The sequence below is a fragment of the Opisthocomus hoazin genome, chromosome 1 (assembly GCF_030867145.1).
Source record: "Opisthocomus hoazin isolate bOpiHoa1 chromosome 1, bOpiHoa1.hap1, whole genome shotgun sequence".
Taxonomy (NCBI): domain Eukaryota; kingdom Metazoa; phylum Chordata; class Aves; order Opisthocomiformes; family Opisthocomidae; genus Opisthocomus; species Opisthocomus hoazin.
The window spans coordinates 17,714,535-17,732,718 of NC_134414.1; the positions used below are offsets into that span (position 1 = coordinate 17,714,535).

The following is an 18,184-nucleotide window of genomic DNA, read 5'->3' on the forward strand; positions in this document are numbered from 1 at the left end:
TCAGAATATTTCTGAATGGCTACAGAAAAGAATTCTGTGTGCAAAAGTAAGATGTGGTTATATAGCAAGCAGAGAGGTCTCTGTTGATTCAGTACTCCTGTCTGTCATCTGAGAAGGGAGATTGCTACAGTTATACAAAGTTAATTTTTTTTTTATTAGTCTATCCGTATAATGATATGACACAACTGCGTGTCTGGCCATGGGTTATCCTCAGTGACACAGTAACTTTTTCATCCTATTTTCTATACTCTGTGTTCCTAGCTCCATGTCAATGTCATTGACAATACACTTCTTAGGTAAGGTTAGGGAGGAAAAGAGGTGTGGCAACAGTTAAGAAGACCCCACTATGCTGTTTAGCAAAGGAAAAGAAATTTATGGAAGAAAGACTGAGGAGAAAAAAAGGTTGAAGGAAGCAAACTGACTTTAGGAAAACAGGGAAGATTATGTTATTGAAGAAGTATCATATTCTTGTTTCAGTCCTGATGAGAGAAGACACGTATTTATTGAGGCTGTTCATATGAAGAAAGCCAGGAAGTCTTGGAGTTATGTGCCACATAAATGCCCCAATGTTGCTTTGACTCTTTCATATAGCAGAAATAGTCAGTATTCCATTAAAATTACAACAGCAGAGATCTTAGAATGATTGCACAGCTGTTGTACCAACAGCCTGTAGGTGTGACACAGCTGATGCCACACAACTATTCACTGCTGCCTCTAGACCAATATGGGAACCTCTCCAATGCCCACTGTCAACAGGTGGTGTAGCACTGCAACTATGACAGATTATATCTTGAAATTAGCAATCTACAACTGATCATCTGTATCATCTGGAAGTACGTGGTCTCATCAGTGGGACGTAATGATGTGTACCTAGACTTGCCATGATAAATAAATCCAAGCTCAGGGGCACTACATACCATCCATCAGGGAGCTTGTGGCTGGCAGCAGCAAGGGCAATGTAAGAGCAATACAAATCCTTGAAATGAAGTAGACATCCAGCATCAGGACGTTAGCAATTACATTTTCTCCCCAAGTGCCTCTCACTGGTTCTTCCCGGTTCCCTAATCCTCTCCAGGCTGTGTGACTATCACAACTTGCCATTGTTGCAAAAGCAATACAGACATTGAGAGACAGGAGCTAGAGGCTCTGTGTGGCTGGTTTCTGTATAAAGCAAAATGGGCTGAGCCTGAAGGCACTCTGTTTTTCACACAGCTTGTTTCTTCCAAAGAGGTCTATGACAACCGAATTGTGCATGATGGGGCATCCGAGTCTAAAAGAAGAACCATCTTTGGGAGCTGCATGGCAGAGTAACACAAATACAATCACTGATTTTTTTCCTGGTATCATTATTGTCTCATGCTCTATTGTGCATAACTTCTGTCACCAGGGTAGTTCCATCTGTTCTCTTTCAGGCACAGTGATACAGCTGTAGACAGCTATGTCAGTTTTAAAGAGAAACACTTCCTACTGAACTGTTATTATGACTTGTAATCAAAATCTTTCGAGTTGTGGCTAAAGTGCAAGGTATTCCAAAGTAAACTAAAGCTTTTAAGGTTCAAACAACTCCAATCAATAGATTATTTGTCAGTAAGAACTTTGTACCCTTTTCTCCCTTAGTATTAGAGGCAGTACAGTTCTCTGGAGGGAACACATGTATTTTTAACTGCCTTTTCCCAGCTAAAAGGCTGTATTTCACCCTGTGACACAGGAAAAAAATAGATCTTGTTTTACCCAGTTGTACAGCCATTATACCAGATTCTCTTCCAGAATGCAAAATTAACTGACTCAAAACCTGCTGTCAATAAGATCCTAGTGCATTATGGTCAGAATTCCTTTTACAGTTCCTACAGTCTAGAAGCATTTTTGTACTGGGCCAATGCTTTTAAACCATATCTTTACTGAACTGATTGTCTCTCCTTCCTGCAAGGTGTCTGTATACACGTCAGACTGGTTCTTTCACAAAAGGTAAGAAAGCTAATGTAGCTCAGTCAGCTTTAAGATTTAGTTAGATATACTTTTCTAACCCCTAGTAAAAGTTTAAACATTACAAGACCCTGTCAGTATGATCATTAACCCATAGGTTTACTATCAAAGGACAAACATAATTAGAGAGAATTGACAATGATAAGAAACAAGGTGGTATTCCAGTAAAGCTGTGTTCCAGATCAAATGCTCTTCAAAGAATCGTAGGTTGGAAAAGACCTCTAAGATCATCAAGTCCAACTATCAACCCAACAGCACCATGCCTACTAAACCATACCCTGAAGTGCCACATCTACACGTTTTTTGAACACCTGCAGGGATGGTGACTCAACACTTCCCTGGGCAGTCTGTTCCAGCGCCTGACCACTTACTTTGTAATAATTGTGGTAATTTTGTATGTGTTGCAGAAACACTATGGCCGTTAGTCTGCATTGCTATTCATGACAGAGGTTTCTGCATCTTCAGCTTGTACCAATATCTTAATAGACAACCATGTGTTCAACAGAGGTGCTGACTTTTAAGCACACCACTCATCAAGAATGCAATCAGGAAGTGTGTTGGACGCAAACAATGTAGAAATCTATAGCTAATGTCACTATATCACAAGGCTAGTCTAGGGCAGCATTGTGGGACAAGAGAGGGAAAGTTATATGTCAGATGTGAACATTCACTTCTAATATTTTTTGTGAAGTCTGTTCTGTCATGCAGATTTCTCCTTTTAAAAGATGACATCTTAAGGTGTGAAGTAGTCTGGAGTGGAAATGGATCCAGCTTTTTGCCTCTGTCCTTTGTTTTCTTTCTGGATGTAGTGACAGATGATTCAGATTTTTCCCTCTAGATCTAACTGTTAATGAAGATGGTAGAAGAAAGAAGTGCTGGAATCTCCAGCAGTAAATTCAGAACTATTGCAGAACTGAGCAAACAAGTAAGGACTGCCCCGTATTGCTCACAGCATGGTGATCTTTAATTTGAATAACTGGAGCGCTGGTGGGGACCTCTTACTGCAAAGCAGGACCAATTATACTGTTCTATCATTTCTATCACTATACTAATCTATGCTGTTTTCGTTACATATAGTCTTCTAAGCTTCTCAATGTTGACAACTCCACAAACATCTCAGGAAATTAATTTTGAGAGCTAAAATAATCTAAACCTAACATGATCAAATTATACCTTTCCCATTTTCAGAAGTAATTTTCAAACTAAAAAACTCTTTTACGCTGTTTCCTTACTCTACCCCCTCTAGATCTATACATTTCATGAAAACCATATGTCAAACTAGGCTGTACTCCAACTGAGACCTTATAGTTGTTAGAAGGGGAGAAAATAGGGGCCATTTCACAACAGAAATGGTTAGAAAGACAGTAGTGCTGTGGACTACTGCATTTTATAAAGAAATATCTAAACAGCTGGTGTAGAACTTGTAGCTATTGACACAAGCAAAATATTCATTTTGCTTATGGAGTCTCCTCCCAAAGAGTTTCTACCTGGGAAAACAAGCAGTAACTGCAGGCTTTGTACACGCTTCCAGAGGCAGGCGACTGATGAAAGCAATCAGTTTTCATTCTTTCAGGATCTAGTAGTACCCACCATATGATAGAAATATAATTAGAGTCCAGTCAACAACAGAGTCAGTTTAATCTGACGATGTGGCAGCCATCACCGTCTTCATCTGTCCCATCTGAACTACACTGAGATGACACGTATGAGATGGTTGAAACCACAATTTTGCAAAAAGCACTCAATTTCAAAGGCATTAAGTAGGAAATTAACAGAATATATTAACAGCACATGTTAGCAGATCATTAAAATTATGTCAGCCCTCACATACAGTGAGCAGTTTCATTTCATTCTACTGTCTGTTTCTAGAAATGACAGACAAGAGGATGTGTATTTTGGGTTTTTTTCATGCATTATATCAATGGGATGTAGAAAGCATATATAATATGTAAGCCCTAATTCTTTTCAGACCTCTATGCTAGCTAATTTTGATGGATTCACAGACCTGTTGCTGATTTGATTCTCAGTTGTCAGCCTCCCTTGCAAGCAGTCAGCAGCTACTTTTGCTGCTGGTACTTTGCCATCTTGATTGGGATTATGGCATTCAGCTCCCAGCAACACTCAGATAACTGACTGTCTATGTATGCAAGGGACAGAGCACTAAAAAGTAGAAAACAGCTCCGTCAGGGTGGCCTTAAACAATGTATATTAATTTATTACAGATTACAGTGTTTTATTCTCTCTTCCATCCCCCCCCACCTCCGAGAGCATGGGTCTAAAAAGTGGTCATTGGTTCTCATCTACCTAACTCTCCTATTTACATGAAAGAAGTAACAGTATCTCTAACAAAATAATTTCTCAGGCAGGTGGGAAAGATTAAATTTAATTGCTGTGTTACACAAAAATACCACTTGCAGTTGGTATTCGAGTAGTGCTGCTACAGAACATGAATCAAAGTTGGAAAGCAAGTTCCATATGACTGGGCATTACTACAGAGTTTACAATAATAATGCTTTAGCTAGATGACTGCTGCCCTAAGCATATGAAAACTTCCCATGTAAACATCTAATTAACAGTCTTAAATTTACAAGAATCACATTTCAATGAAATTAAAGTTTCTGCTGTTCATATTGCTGAAGTCAATGTTAACGCTTCAAGCACAGCATAAATTGCCTGTTTTGAGCTGTGTCTTCATCTCGTATAAGTCAAAATAGATCCATGTAGTTGAATGGAATTATGTCATTTTGCACTGGCTAAAGATCTGCCCCCTAGACCACCTGGTCTATTTGAATTTTACCTCTTGCATACCAAGTCTGCTTTCAAGTACTAATGTAGCTTTTCTAGCTGAGAAGTGAAACATGGAAATATCTTAAAGTAACTAAAGTTTTCCCATGTATTTTTCTTTTCCTGAGGGAATTATGAAGTCCTACAAGCAATTTATTATTTCTAAAGCTTCTGAGGAAAATAGAATAAGTTAATAATTAATTGCTGTCATTTACGAACATGGAAAAAATTATTGTGATAAAAGCCTTTCCCTTGAAAAGCAGGAATCTTTTCTAAGTAGCAGAATATTTTTTACATTGAAATAGTGTGTAAAAAAAAGAGGAAATAGATTTAATTATTAAAAATATTAAAATATTAAAATATATTTTAATTTTAAATGGATCAAGAGTGCAATACAGATTGTAAAAAATACAAAATCACATTTTCATCATTTTATAGTAATTTCAACAACATATTTTATAAAAGTTTTTAAAAGAACTTTTGGACTACAATGCTGAGCAGATAAGACATTAAATGGCCTTTTCTACCCATTGGACAACTGACCCTGAGATTTCTTCTGATGAATTCTTCCAGTTTTTCTTCTTTACACAAGACCAAACACATTTTGGGGAAAATATTTGAGCAGAACGGCAAGGTGTCAATTATCAAAGTGATGCTAAATTTTCAAAATGTCCCAACAGATTTCTCTTACTTGAGTGTATCAGTGAAAATACACAATAATGTATAAGTAGAATAATGTACAAGTCATCTTGTTTGTTCAGTTTCTGTAGGTAACAGACAACTGATCTGAACCTCTGTTCCATTTACAGTTAGGCTCTGATTCAATTTAATATATTAGCAGATGTTTAAATTTAGGACCTTTACATCATTGTGTTGGGTTTGGCTGGGGTAGAGTTAATTTTATTCATAGTAGCTAGTATGGGGCCATGTTTTGGATTTGTGATGAAAACAGTGCTGATAATGCATGGATGATTTAGTTACTGCTGAGCAGTGCTTACAGAGTCATGGCATTTTCTGATTTTCACATAGTCCCACCAGCAACTAGGCTGGGGATGCACAAGGAGCTGGGAGGGGACACAGGCGGGACAGCTAACCCCAGCTGACCAAAGGGACGACCTGTATCATACGACATCATGCTCAGCAACAAAAGCTGGGGGAAGGAGGGAGTGGGGGACATTTGGAGTGATGGCATTTCTCTTCCCAAGTAACCATTATGCGTGATGGAGCCCTGCTTTCCTGGAGATGGCTGAACACCCGCCTGCCGATGGGAAGTAGTGAATGAATTCGTTGTTTTGCTTTGCTTGCATCCACAGCTTTTGCTTTACCTGTCAAACTGTCTTTATCTCCACCCACGAGATTTCTCATTTTTAGCTTTCTGATTCTCTCCCCCATCCCAACCAGGGGGAGAGAGCGAGTGGTTGGGTGGTGCTTAGTTGCCAGCTGGGGTTAAACTATGGTAATAGTCATTGGCTTTAATGTTATTAACAGAGTCTTTAAAGCAAACTATGTGCTTAAGTACTGGTCTGAATAAAGTCATTAATACAAAGCACTGTTAAAACCAGTAATGACCAACCTACTTGTACAAAGAAAGAAGAACCATGCTAGTTCTGACATATCGATAGTTTCCAGCCTTTACTGCTCAGCAACACTGCAGAAATTATTCCCTGTGCTTAGAACAAAAACAACATTTGTTAACAAAATCAGGCTTCTAGTGTCAGCCACTTGAATTTATATTTACATATGTGGACACCACTTGCACCAGTGAGAGCTGTGTGTTTTCATGCACCAATGTTACTGTGCAGCAAACAGCAAGGACAAAATTAGAAGCTCAGTTGCTGCTCTTTTGAAAAAAACTGCCCTAAGACAGTTTGCATAGACTAGATTAAATAAAGCTGGAAGTGGTTTGCAGCACATTAATGATAAGTCTTAGCATATTCCAGTAACCTAATATGTCACACACAGGAACTGCACCATTACAAATGTTTGAAAATCTAAAGTGCAGAAAATCCAGATAATTTTGTGTTTTGCCAAGGAACTGGGCCAAATACAGCCGTGTTTCTAATTAGGTCAACAATATTTAAATAAAAATATTCTACCTAGGGTGATAATACAAAAAAATTATTATAAGTAGATGGTGTTCTGCTTACTTAAATGATTTTACTATGGCAATAACTCATATCCATTTTCTGTAAGAGTTAGAGGCTTGTAAATCTATTTTACAGGAGCAAGAGAAAGCAAGGGGAGAGAGCCCACAGCCATTCAACGAGAAATAGATTTCAACTATTTACAAATACTTGTCCCGATTCCTTGTAATCTACATTAAAGGATACAGACAGATCCCATACCTAAGCTGATGTGAAATGACAGATTGCTCAGATCAGAACACTGTGAGGGGCCACAGGCTAAATCAGTCAGTGCAGCTTCTCTCCATTTGCATCTTTAAAGTTCGTATTTCCAACATGCACACAAAACAATTTCATACTACTGGTTTTAGACCCCAGTGAGAAAAGCAGGGGAAAAATTTCTAACTGCTTCAATAACCTACACTCTTCTTTTACCCTGTTACTAGGTGATAAAGTTTGCAAAGCTTTTACTAACTGTAATGCTTCCCTGATTGCTATGTTTTCCTAAAGTCCTACAAAATATTACTTTAGAATGAAAGATAAAGTCAAAATACAATACAAAAACAATTATTTGAAAGCAGAGAAAGCTAAATGTACATATAGCCTAATCAAACTACTCATTGCTAAATATTCTTCCCCACCAAAAATGGCCACGCAATTGACTTCTAGTTTTTCTTCCTCTGTAGTTGTTATTTAAAGAATATAAACTCCACCTGTAAGCTCTCTGGCATTCATTTCTATTAATACCCAGTCACTGTGCCACTGTCTCTGCTAGAAGTGCTCAGTAAAATCCGAAGATTGTATAGCAATTGAAACTTTTGTTGCTTCAACTGCTCAGCTCCTTCAGTATCCAGACTCCAGGGTCCATTGCAGAATTTTTAAACAATTACTACCCACAGCATCAAGACATCTGTTTGTGAGAATCTGCTACGAATGATGCAACAGAATGAAAGTTAGACTTTCCCCTTCTCATTACCTTTATCTTGATGGAAGTCTCTGCTTAGTGATTTTACATGCGATAGGAAGAACAAATGCACTTTCTGGCCCTGGTGGGTCAAGGCAAAACCGGCCCTGGTGATAAAGAGATCTGAGAATTTCCACAGTCTAAATCAGTATGTCCTCTACTGGCTGTAAATAATTTCTGAGAACTTCCATGCTGGGTGGTACCAGATACTAATGAATTAATATTTTGTCTGTAAGACGGCAGTGCAGTAAATATATCTGGACTACTAATACATTTCATTGATACTTAAGAATTAATCAAAGAGAAAATAATCACAACTATATGGCAGGCAGAATAAACGTCCTTTTTTTTATACCAAAACAATGATGACGGTAGTTCCTACTTCTTTATCTTTCCCCTCAAAATAAGGCCAAAGATTATGGTCATTCTCACAAGTTTTCTGTGCACAAAATAGCATGAAGGAAAAACCTTTCTATATTTTACTCAAAATACTGTAAAGGATACCTCTTTAAAATCCTGTCAGTCCCCCCTTATGAGCAACTCTTAAATATCATATTCTAGTCAGTCCTCTTCTCTAAATCGTATGAAGCCTAAAGGAACCCAAATTCTTTCATTCACATTTCTGGGGACCTTATACCCTCTTCATCTTCTTCAGCACTTTTTCTTACCTCTCTGACAGTCAACATTGATTAAAAGAAGGCACTTCTGACCACCAAATAAGGACTTCTAAACACCATCTACAAGCTCAGCTCCAGCATTTCCATGAGCCTAATTTCCACCTTCAGCTTCTCAGTAAACACTGTCTCCAAGAACAACTTTCTGTTCACACCAACACCCCATATGCAAATAGCATGAACTTTCTTCCTTCCAGATAAACAGCCCATTCTTTACCACGGGTCTTACTCTCCCTGGTACATACCTTATCAGTAAACGAAGAACAAAACTGATGAAATTACTGATCTGTGTGAGGTAATGCATTTTAGTTTAAACAAATGTACTAAAAATGTTTCCAGTCTGAAGTTGTTACTGCTGAACAATAGCTTTGAATAGATTGCAAATATTTTTACAGTGAAAATAATCACTTGGAAATAATGTCTGAAAACTGTAATTACTGAATATTTTGCAGCCTTCCAATGTCAATCTATGTCCGATCCTGAAGCCTTAAAGAAGAAAATTTACACTTTATTCGTGCTTCTATGGTTTTGTAACATTTCTCAACCTACTTTACTGAGTTATGTTTTCATTACGAAAATTGACATTATAGAAATGCTACTAATACGTATTTCCAAACTCATTGATATTCCAGACAAGAAAACTGCAAGTTTGATATCCAACAGCTGCATTATTTCAGATAAAATCATAGTGGAAAAATCTAATTTGCACAGATATCAGACACACTTTGAAATTCACATTCAATTTGAATTTAGCTCTTTTCATTGTTAATTTGTTGGGATTTTTTAGCTTCATGTGCATACAGTATGCAGTGAAACTTGTGGTTAATTGACTGCTAAAGGAACACATGTTTAAGTTCAATGACCAGCATAACACTTGGTGCTCACCACCACCATCATTAGCAGACTTTATATCCCCTAATTCTCTAGACTGTCTCTAACATCATACTACGGGCTTGAGTCAGCTACTCCCACAAAAATCCTGCTCCCCTTTGAGAGTCCTACTGTGTCATCCTGGCTCACATCTAGGCATCAAAAAGACACACGCCCACTGTAAACCTCTGTGTCTGTGCTGTAAGCCGTTAAGTCCTCTCATAGGTTTTGTGTCACATTTCTCATCTCTGTGCAGCTGTCTTGGATACCTTACAGATATTTCTATTTGAGCAGGTAGTATGGAACTGTCCAAGTCTGAGTTTCTCTTTGGAATAGTTCTAGTCTCATACTTCAGACTGGATGTACATTCGTAGCTGAAAAGAAATGCACTCCTCATGCATCCCTCCCAGTTTAGTATCAGCTGAAGTTCATGTGCTCAGACTGCTTCATTTTACCAAGCAAAACCACAGCAAGTGGGGACAATGTGGAAAGTAATTTCCAAGTCATGCTCTTAATGTAGACTAGATATAAGGAAAAATTTCTTTACCGTGAGGGTGATAAAACACTGCAACAGACTGCCCAGAGAAGTAGCGGAGGCCCCATCAAATCAGGTTGGACGGGGCTCTGAGCAACCTGGTTTAGTTGAAGATGTCCCTGCTCGCTGTAGGGGGTTTGGGCTAGATGACCTCTAAAGGTCCCTTCCAACCCAAAGTATTCTGCGATTCATTCTATGATGCTATGTGAACAGCAGTTGAGATTTTGTCCCTCAGATGATGTCAGGTCATAACAAGCAATCACGCGTGGGGAACTAAATCAAGATTTGAGGGTGAGATTCAGTTCCAGGTTGAAGTATCTGAGCGTAGATATCTACAATGCGAATTAGACTTCTAAACTTTTCAACTGTTAACAGAGGTTCCAGTGACTACTGACAAGGTCCATGATGTAAAATACAAACTCGTCTCATGTGCAGACACCTTCACTTTCATTTTGCAAACAGCCACTAGAACAAAATGTTTTCTTTCCTCCTTGGTCATCCTGATGCTCCTCCTGAGTGCCAGCTTGATTACAATTAAGTTTTCTGAATACTGGTGATCAAAATTGTTCTACATTCCATATTACGGCTTCCCAGCACCTTCTGCATTAATACTTGCATAACGAGCTGCAGGTTTGTGTCTGATATAATATAGGGTTGCATTTGCTTTTGCTGCATGGTGCTGCTAGTTCAGAGCCACATTTACTACTTTTCTGTGAGTCTAATGCTCAGAGTCATCAAAGTCCGACTGTCTGATAAGCTGATTTTGCTGTGTCAGTGAACTGTTTATTTAATCAAATTTTTAGCATCCTTCTTTTTGTATCCTGATCTTTATGAAAAATTAGATAATAGTACAAAGAATCATTTCTCTTTCCAAAAAAAAGTAAAAATTTAATTTTTCTCTTCTGTTCAGCCAGTTTCTCAACCATCTTAAATTTCTGTATTAAACCTGTTTAACCAGTCATGAATTTCAGCATGAAAATCATTCCTGAAATCCATGGAAGATCAAATGTGACTTTATTTTCCCTAGAAAATTTCCTTCTTATTAAGTATTGCAATAATTTAGTCTCATTCAGTATACTTTAGTTAAATCATGTTGAATTTTATCTCACGTCCATTTGCTGTCATATCTTGATTAATCTGTCCTAATAATTCCTGCTAAAATCTTTGTTGTTATTGATTATAAACCAAGGTGCTTATTGACTCAAAAACATTAACACTCGTCTCTTTTTTTTCATGTCATTAGACAGACAAAAACTCTTTAGGATCCTACAGAGACACTAAGCTGTTGCACCAATTTTTTCAGAGTCCTAGAGACATCTATCTCCTTTATGTGATTACAATGAGTTTTTCTTGTACTTGAATACAACAGTCTCCAAACTATCTTGATTTCTCATCCACTCTTTCTCTATCTGTTCATCTATCATCATCTTTCCCTCAGTTGCTAATAAATTAGTAATTTAGAGGTGTTTTCCTGAATTATCCTTAACTCTACCCCAACGTCATTTCTTCTTTTTGCTTCTCTTTTATTTATGAATCTAAAGAAAACATTTTATTGTGGTATTTTCTTATTAAAATATGTAGACATACTATGCAGGTGGTCTCTCCGTGGCTGAGAGATATTGGCAGGGAAGGAGAAGCAGTCTATGTTCCTGCTGTGTGCAGCAAGTGTCATGTGAATAAATAAAGCATTTCAGTTTCCATCATTACCAGCCTCGGGCTTTTTTCCCAAAGACAAAAAAAGGGAAAACAGATGAATGCTAGGCATTTTAAGGAAAGTATTAATTTCTGAGCCAAATAATTTACCAGCAAATGTGTTTGCAATTCCTTTGACTGAGCGATTAATCTTTTCCTCATGATAGCAAGAGCTTTTAGCTAAATAGAAATGTAGCTGATAATAAGTAGAAGGTTCATTAGAAAATCTTCCATACGCATCCTACTTTCTTTTCCTCCGAGCTCAAAATAAAAACAGTTTTATATCAGGACTTAGACTGCATATAAGCTTTTATAATTTGTAAACACTGTAGAAGTGTCCTTTCATTTGCCTGATGTTGACAGTATATTGATGAAAACTATTAGTGTTCTGCAAAGGCTATTGTCATACTAATGATACAATGTCCTCAAAGCATTGATCACAGAGCATCTTGGTAGGAAAACAAAACTTATACCAAAAGGAAAGGAAGCAATCTTACATCCCCGTCAATTCCTAAAGCAAATTGTTTCTTCAAAGGTATGACATATTACAAAAAAATTTCAGGGCTTCTTATTTGTTTAAAAAAAACCCCAAAAACCTTAAAACTCTGATACAGAGGCTTGGTTAATATAATTATGTTTTCTATAAAATTACCTTTAGAAATATAATATGACTAAAATACTGATACATATATATTTACAGCAAGATGGGAGATACATCATGAGATTCACTAGTGAATTTGAGAGTTGACATGTCCTTCCTCTGTCCCATTCAGTTTTGGGGCTATTATTTTCTTCTGTCTCTCTGCTGAGAGCAGTGAGTGGTTTCACATCTGAAGTGAATAGAAGTACATTTTTCACTAGAATGAAATTCTGTTTTCTCCACCACAATTTTTATAAACCTCAGATAATAAAACACCATTTTTCACAAACAGATTCAGAGAAAAGGGGGTATTATTCTTTTTCCAGAAAAAAAAAAAGGATATGCAGTCTCATACTAGTGATTTAGTTTGAGCACATTACTGAATCTTAAGCCTTTGGTAAATCACTCCTAGTTTAAATCAAAGGTAACTCAGCTTTGCATTTTAACAAGTCCACCCTAGAAAGGGAATTCCTTCCTTTTTTTGGCTACTGAAGAGCCCAGTCTAGACCTGTTAATCAGGATGATCAAAGCACCTTGCTCCTGCTTAAGTACTTCTCAAGAGTAAACCAAAACATTGTACCCTCCATGCTTTTCCAATCATAGCCTCCACAAGGGATTCCCAGCAGGAGTGCTAGTCGCTGCAATAACAGATAGAAAGCCCTCTCTGAAGAGATATATCTAAAAATCTAACCACCGCTGGGAAAGACCCACCCACCTACTTAGTTAGACTCTTTCTGACACAGAGAGAGGTCTTACCTTACTTTAAAAATATAAGAGAAGGAAGCACTCCTTCATCTCCTCTTCTGTTTCTATGCAATACCTGAAAGCACTTGCTGAGGATTATCTGCTTTCAGTGTCCATGCCTGCTGGAGGACTTCCAACCTGTGTCTCCCATGTCTGCTGAGCAAGCCATAACCACTACCCAACCTGGGAAAGGATACACAACATCTGCAAGCAGGGCTTGGCTTAAATGCTATGTAAGAGTTACTGTGTTGTGTTTAGGCTTGTTCTTCTCTGTCAGGAAAGGAGAAATGTTTATTTACTGCTCTTCCAGGGCTGCAGCTTTAACATATAATAAATTCAGGAGCTTTGTCATTTTAGAACAGAAAAATTGTGTTAATTTTCACCTCTATGTAGCTTCATGGATGTTATGATTAATACTGTTTAAGTAAAGCCAAAATTTGAAACTCCTAAATGTAAATGAACAACTATTCTTATGAGTACGCCTCAGTGAGGGTACTTACTTAGAGATATAGTGGAGCTACAATCACAAAAGTCTCAAGGAAAAAAAAAAAAGCTGAGCTACAAAAAAGCAGAGATTATGTAAGTCCCTATGCTACACTGTGTGGTAATGCCATAACTCATGTTTTGACCAGATATAATTAATTTTGTGATTTTTGTAGTCCTCTTTCACATTTTAGTTCATTTTTTTCTAAATGGAATAGCCTGAGCTTGATATTGAAATGTGATATGACAATAATATAGCAGTGAAAGTTTAAAGACAACTTATGAAAAATCACCTTTTCTACTTTTTACAAAAGGTTCATTAAAATTCACCACTGATAAGTGTCAAAGGATACTAATCCATTGATGCTTCCCCGAAACTTTCTGAATTAAGGAAGAAGGAGTAAAATGGGTTTATTATAACCTTTTTTGAAACAGAAGAGAATTCAATTATCTTCTTTATCATTCCTTGCTACAGAGGCAGGAGTCCTTAATCCTATTTATTAGCTCTAAAAGATATCATCATGGAATTTGGCTGCTAGGATGGTAGATATATTTATATATTTATGTATTTATCCTTCACAGAGTAACTATTCTTCCACATGGGACCCTGCGAATCCTGAATGCTTCGAAGTCTGATGAAGGACGATACTTATGCCAAGGTGTAAATGTATTTGGATCTGCAGAAATCATTGCATCAGTATTTGTTAAGGGTATGGAAAAGTACTTTGATGATAATGATTTCTCATTGCTAATATTTCATTATTGCTTAGAATCCCTAGTCAACCATACAAAATCATTGTACAGGCAGAATAAAAAAATATTTCCAACAAGCTAGGGGTCTAACCTCCATCTGGTCAAACGTCATAAACATCAGATTGCTGTTATATCCAGTTGTTCTATTGTAGATGTATATTAGAAGAATTAGTATATATATTAAATCAATGAGATAATAAATAATTCTATAAGTAAAAGAATCAATACCCCTTTTAACATATTTCAGCTTTGGGATCTCACTTAATCCTGACTCTTTCTGCATGGAAACAAAGCTTAGGATTAAAGTAATAATTGTATTAATATAAAATCTAAGGAAAGATAGTTCTTTAGAACAGTAATAATAATCAAATTACTGAGTTGCAATTAATTTCTAAGGCCCATTTTTTACGATTTTCAGCTGAATTCTGGTATGATCACAGTTTTGGGGTTTAGGAATTTAAGTCTTTTGACTTCATTTTTCAAGACTCTTCTTATATTTAGTATGCCTGGAAACATCCTTTTTTATTTTAAGTGACAAAACTGAGATTTTCATTCAATCACAAGACTCCAGGTGCTGCAGCCTTAAAAAAAATAATAAAAAGTTTTTTCTGAGACTAATAAAATTGATTAATTAATCCACCTCAGAAGCCCTATGTTTAAGATCCTGCTTTATTGCATCCATGAAACTGGCTGCACCTGCTGTTCAACACTTCTGTTCGCCATATTTTACTGTGCATTATCAATGTAAATCAGTATTTGACACTATGTATTTGAAACAAAGAGTAAATGTAAGCTCTGAGTAGACAAAGCACAACTCAATCATATTATTTTGGCCTTGCACCATATTTAGACTTCCATCTAAATGTTCCTAATCCTTCTATTTTTCAAGAACCTACAAGAATAGAGCTGACTCCCAAGAAGATAGAGTTAACAGTTGGAGAAAGCATTGTCCTCAGTTGCAAAGCCCTTCATGACAGCACACTAGATGTCACTTTCTATTGGACACTCAATGGACAGCCAATTGACTTTGAAAAAGAAGGTGGACACTTCGAAAGCATCAAGGCAGTAAGTGATCATGTGCTTATCATCTATGTGCTGCTGATAGAAATTTGCATGCTTTTATGTGTCTCCCATTTACCAGATTCTGGTCAAATTGAAAGATAACTAGTTTCAATAACATTAGGAAGAAATGTTAGCTAAAGGAGGTGCAAACTGCAGGTCACTAGAATTACTTCAAATAGTTTTAATCAAAAAGACATTAAATGTAAACCTATGAATCCATTAGTGAGGCATCTGATGATCTTTGTGAGGAAATAGATAGTAGTTTGAATCAAATCCTCCTTACATTCTTCTGCTGGTTTTAATATAGAAAGGATGCCGCTATAAGCATTGAAGTCGTTCTCACACATAACATGGCTGTTGGAATGCCCTCACCTCCCAGTGTTTTTACTTGCTTAGCATATATTTTGATATCTGAATAGCAACGAGTATATTTTCCAACTCCTCTGAATGAGGTAGTTTCTAGCTGGGCGACCATTATTTAAGTCAACAAGAATCGTATGCAGAAAATATGCATACCAATTTCAAATACTACCCTTTGGTTCAAAAACAATTTAGTATGATAAAACAGTATGATAAAGTAATTCAAACCTGTTCCATGTAAAATGGTTTGAATGTTTCTTAGTAAAAAGAAATTTCTTAATGTGAACAAGTTTGGAAATGGAATCTACAGCCTTTTAACTGAATCTTCCCACTAATAAAATGTAAATCAAATGTCCATGCTTTGTTAACAGAGAAAAATTAAGCTCACAATGGTCAGGAAATATTGAAAGATAATCTATCTAATTTGAGTAAAATGTAGCAAAGTTAACTTTGCATTAAAAATCTTGTCAGCTACAATAAATTTATTCTTCTGCTTCCCTTTATGGAAGTCATACTACATTCACTTTGTGGTGTGATTTTGTTAAAAAAATTGGGTTTACCTCAATAAGTTTTTAATTTAAAAATGTTAGTAAGGTATATCTTAATGTGAAAGTTCTTAGCATACTTCTCTTCGTCAGAGGAAGTTCAATACCCAAAATTCAGCACTAAATACACAGGAAGGAGAAATATCTTTTTTTAAAAAAAAAGTCAAGGTTAAGACATTCTTTGACTCAAGAAAATATCTTATGATTACAATTAAAGTTCAAATCATTTCCAAAAATTTGAAATCTAAAGTGTGTTACATGCTTACTTCAGCGCACTTCAGCATCTTCTGTACTGAAGGGAATTTTTAAGCCCTGGGACAAATCCTCAGGCTGGGAAAATTCTGAAGTAATTTCTCTTATCAAAGTAAAGTTAATTTAATGTAATTTAATTCGTTTTATGAAAAATGGATTTTGTAGATCTTTCAAGAAGAATTCTTCATTAATTTAATTTCTACCAGAGAAAGCCCTCGAAATGATAGAAGTAAGGTTCATTCAAAGTGAGAACCCAGTAGATGACATACTGGGACTATTTTCAGACAAATATTCATGCAAAACTCACTGAAATTACTGATTCTTTTTAGTATTCTGACATGGCTAAAATTTTGCCAAAACCTTGTAGATTTAACCAGCTATTTTAGTATGTCAGTTTATGACTTCCTTCTCACTGTGTTGCTAAAGAGTGACTGCTGCCTCAGTAAGGGAAAATAGTATTAATCGCTCATAATGGAGTCAATACGCAATGTCTAAATGACTAAGTAGTTAAAAAAATTATTTATTAAGTAGAAATGTGGCATCTTTCTTTGCAGAGGCACACAAATAATTTTTTTTCCTAAAATATACTTTATTACAAACAGCAAACTTCAGCTGATCAGAAAATAAAATCAAGCTGAAAAGAAGGAATTGCATATTTTGTAAAATAATACAAAATTAGATTTACCTTGTCGCTGTTAAACAAGAGTTGAAATAAATACTATGCAACTCTAAAGAAATACCAAAATGAAGTGTCAGAACCTGATATTTTTAGACTAGACTAGCTTCATTTGCCTTTACAAGCTTGCTCACACAAAACATGGTTAGACCATTCTTCGTTTACTTGCATTCCTAACTCATTTAAATGTCAAGACTTTTTTTTTTTAGTTTTTGCTCTGAAGAAAGAATGGAAGGGCAGGATGAGGAGTGAAACACTCCTTTTCTGAACAGAGAGGCGAAAATATGGTCCTGTTAGGACAATCCTGACTGAAATTTTCTGAATGCAGTTGGAAGCATAATGTGACACATCCTTCTCCCTCTTTGAAAGTAGTAGTTAAAAAATATGTAGATCCTCATTCACCAAAAAGCATATTTTGTTTTTTGCATTGTCCTGAAATAAGACGCACCAATTGAGAGATGCAAAACTCAAAAGTAGCAACTATGGCAATACAGCAAATTTTGGTGTTTTGACACAAAAACTCTATAATTCCTATAACTACTAATTTGTGGAATGATGTAAATTGAATCTCATTATCGTTTCTATTAACAACATAAAAATGTGAAATTAATCACAAGGATGAAAATGTATTTCTTTACTTCACTAAAACCTAAAGCATGATCAGGTACTAGGGGAAAGCAAGATAAAATAAAACTCTTCTGTTTTTCGTGTCATGTAATATCCTTTAACCTATCCAGTTTCAAAGGAGTGATACAGAATGTGATAAAGATACAGGTTAAAGAATTCAGGAAAAAGGGACTTGAAGAAAACTTGAAATCTGATAGAAATCCATCTATATCCTTGTTTTGCATTTCTGAATGAAATATATTTTAAAATTGCCTGACTTGATCCTGAATAAAATGCTTTTTAATGCGGAACATTTAAGAAAAATTATATACTTCGTGTGCATGAAGTTGCAGAACTATATATCCATTTCACTTGGGTTTTGTTTATTTGTTTGAAAATCTGACAAACTGAACATTATTTGAATGGGTTTTGTTGATA

At 36.2% G+C, this 18,184-nt stretch overlaps 1 protein-coding gene across 5 annotated transcripts in view; it reads left to right on the forward strand.

The window, feature by feature from the left end:
* CNTN5 (contactin 5) overlaps positions 1-18,184 on the forward strand; it is a 745,090-nt gene that overhangs the window by 654,757 nt on the left and 72,149 nt on the right. For all 5 annotated transcript variants that reach the window (XM_075417787.1, XM_075417816.1, XM_075417827.1 and 2 more), the window contains 2 exons: positions 14,075-14,202; positions 15,135-15,310. In XM_075417787.1, the coding sequence (XP_075273902.1) occupies positions 14,075-14,202; positions 15,135-15,310 (304 nt within the window). The remainder of the gene's footprint in view (positions 1-14,074; positions 14,203-15,134; positions 15,311-18,184) is intronic.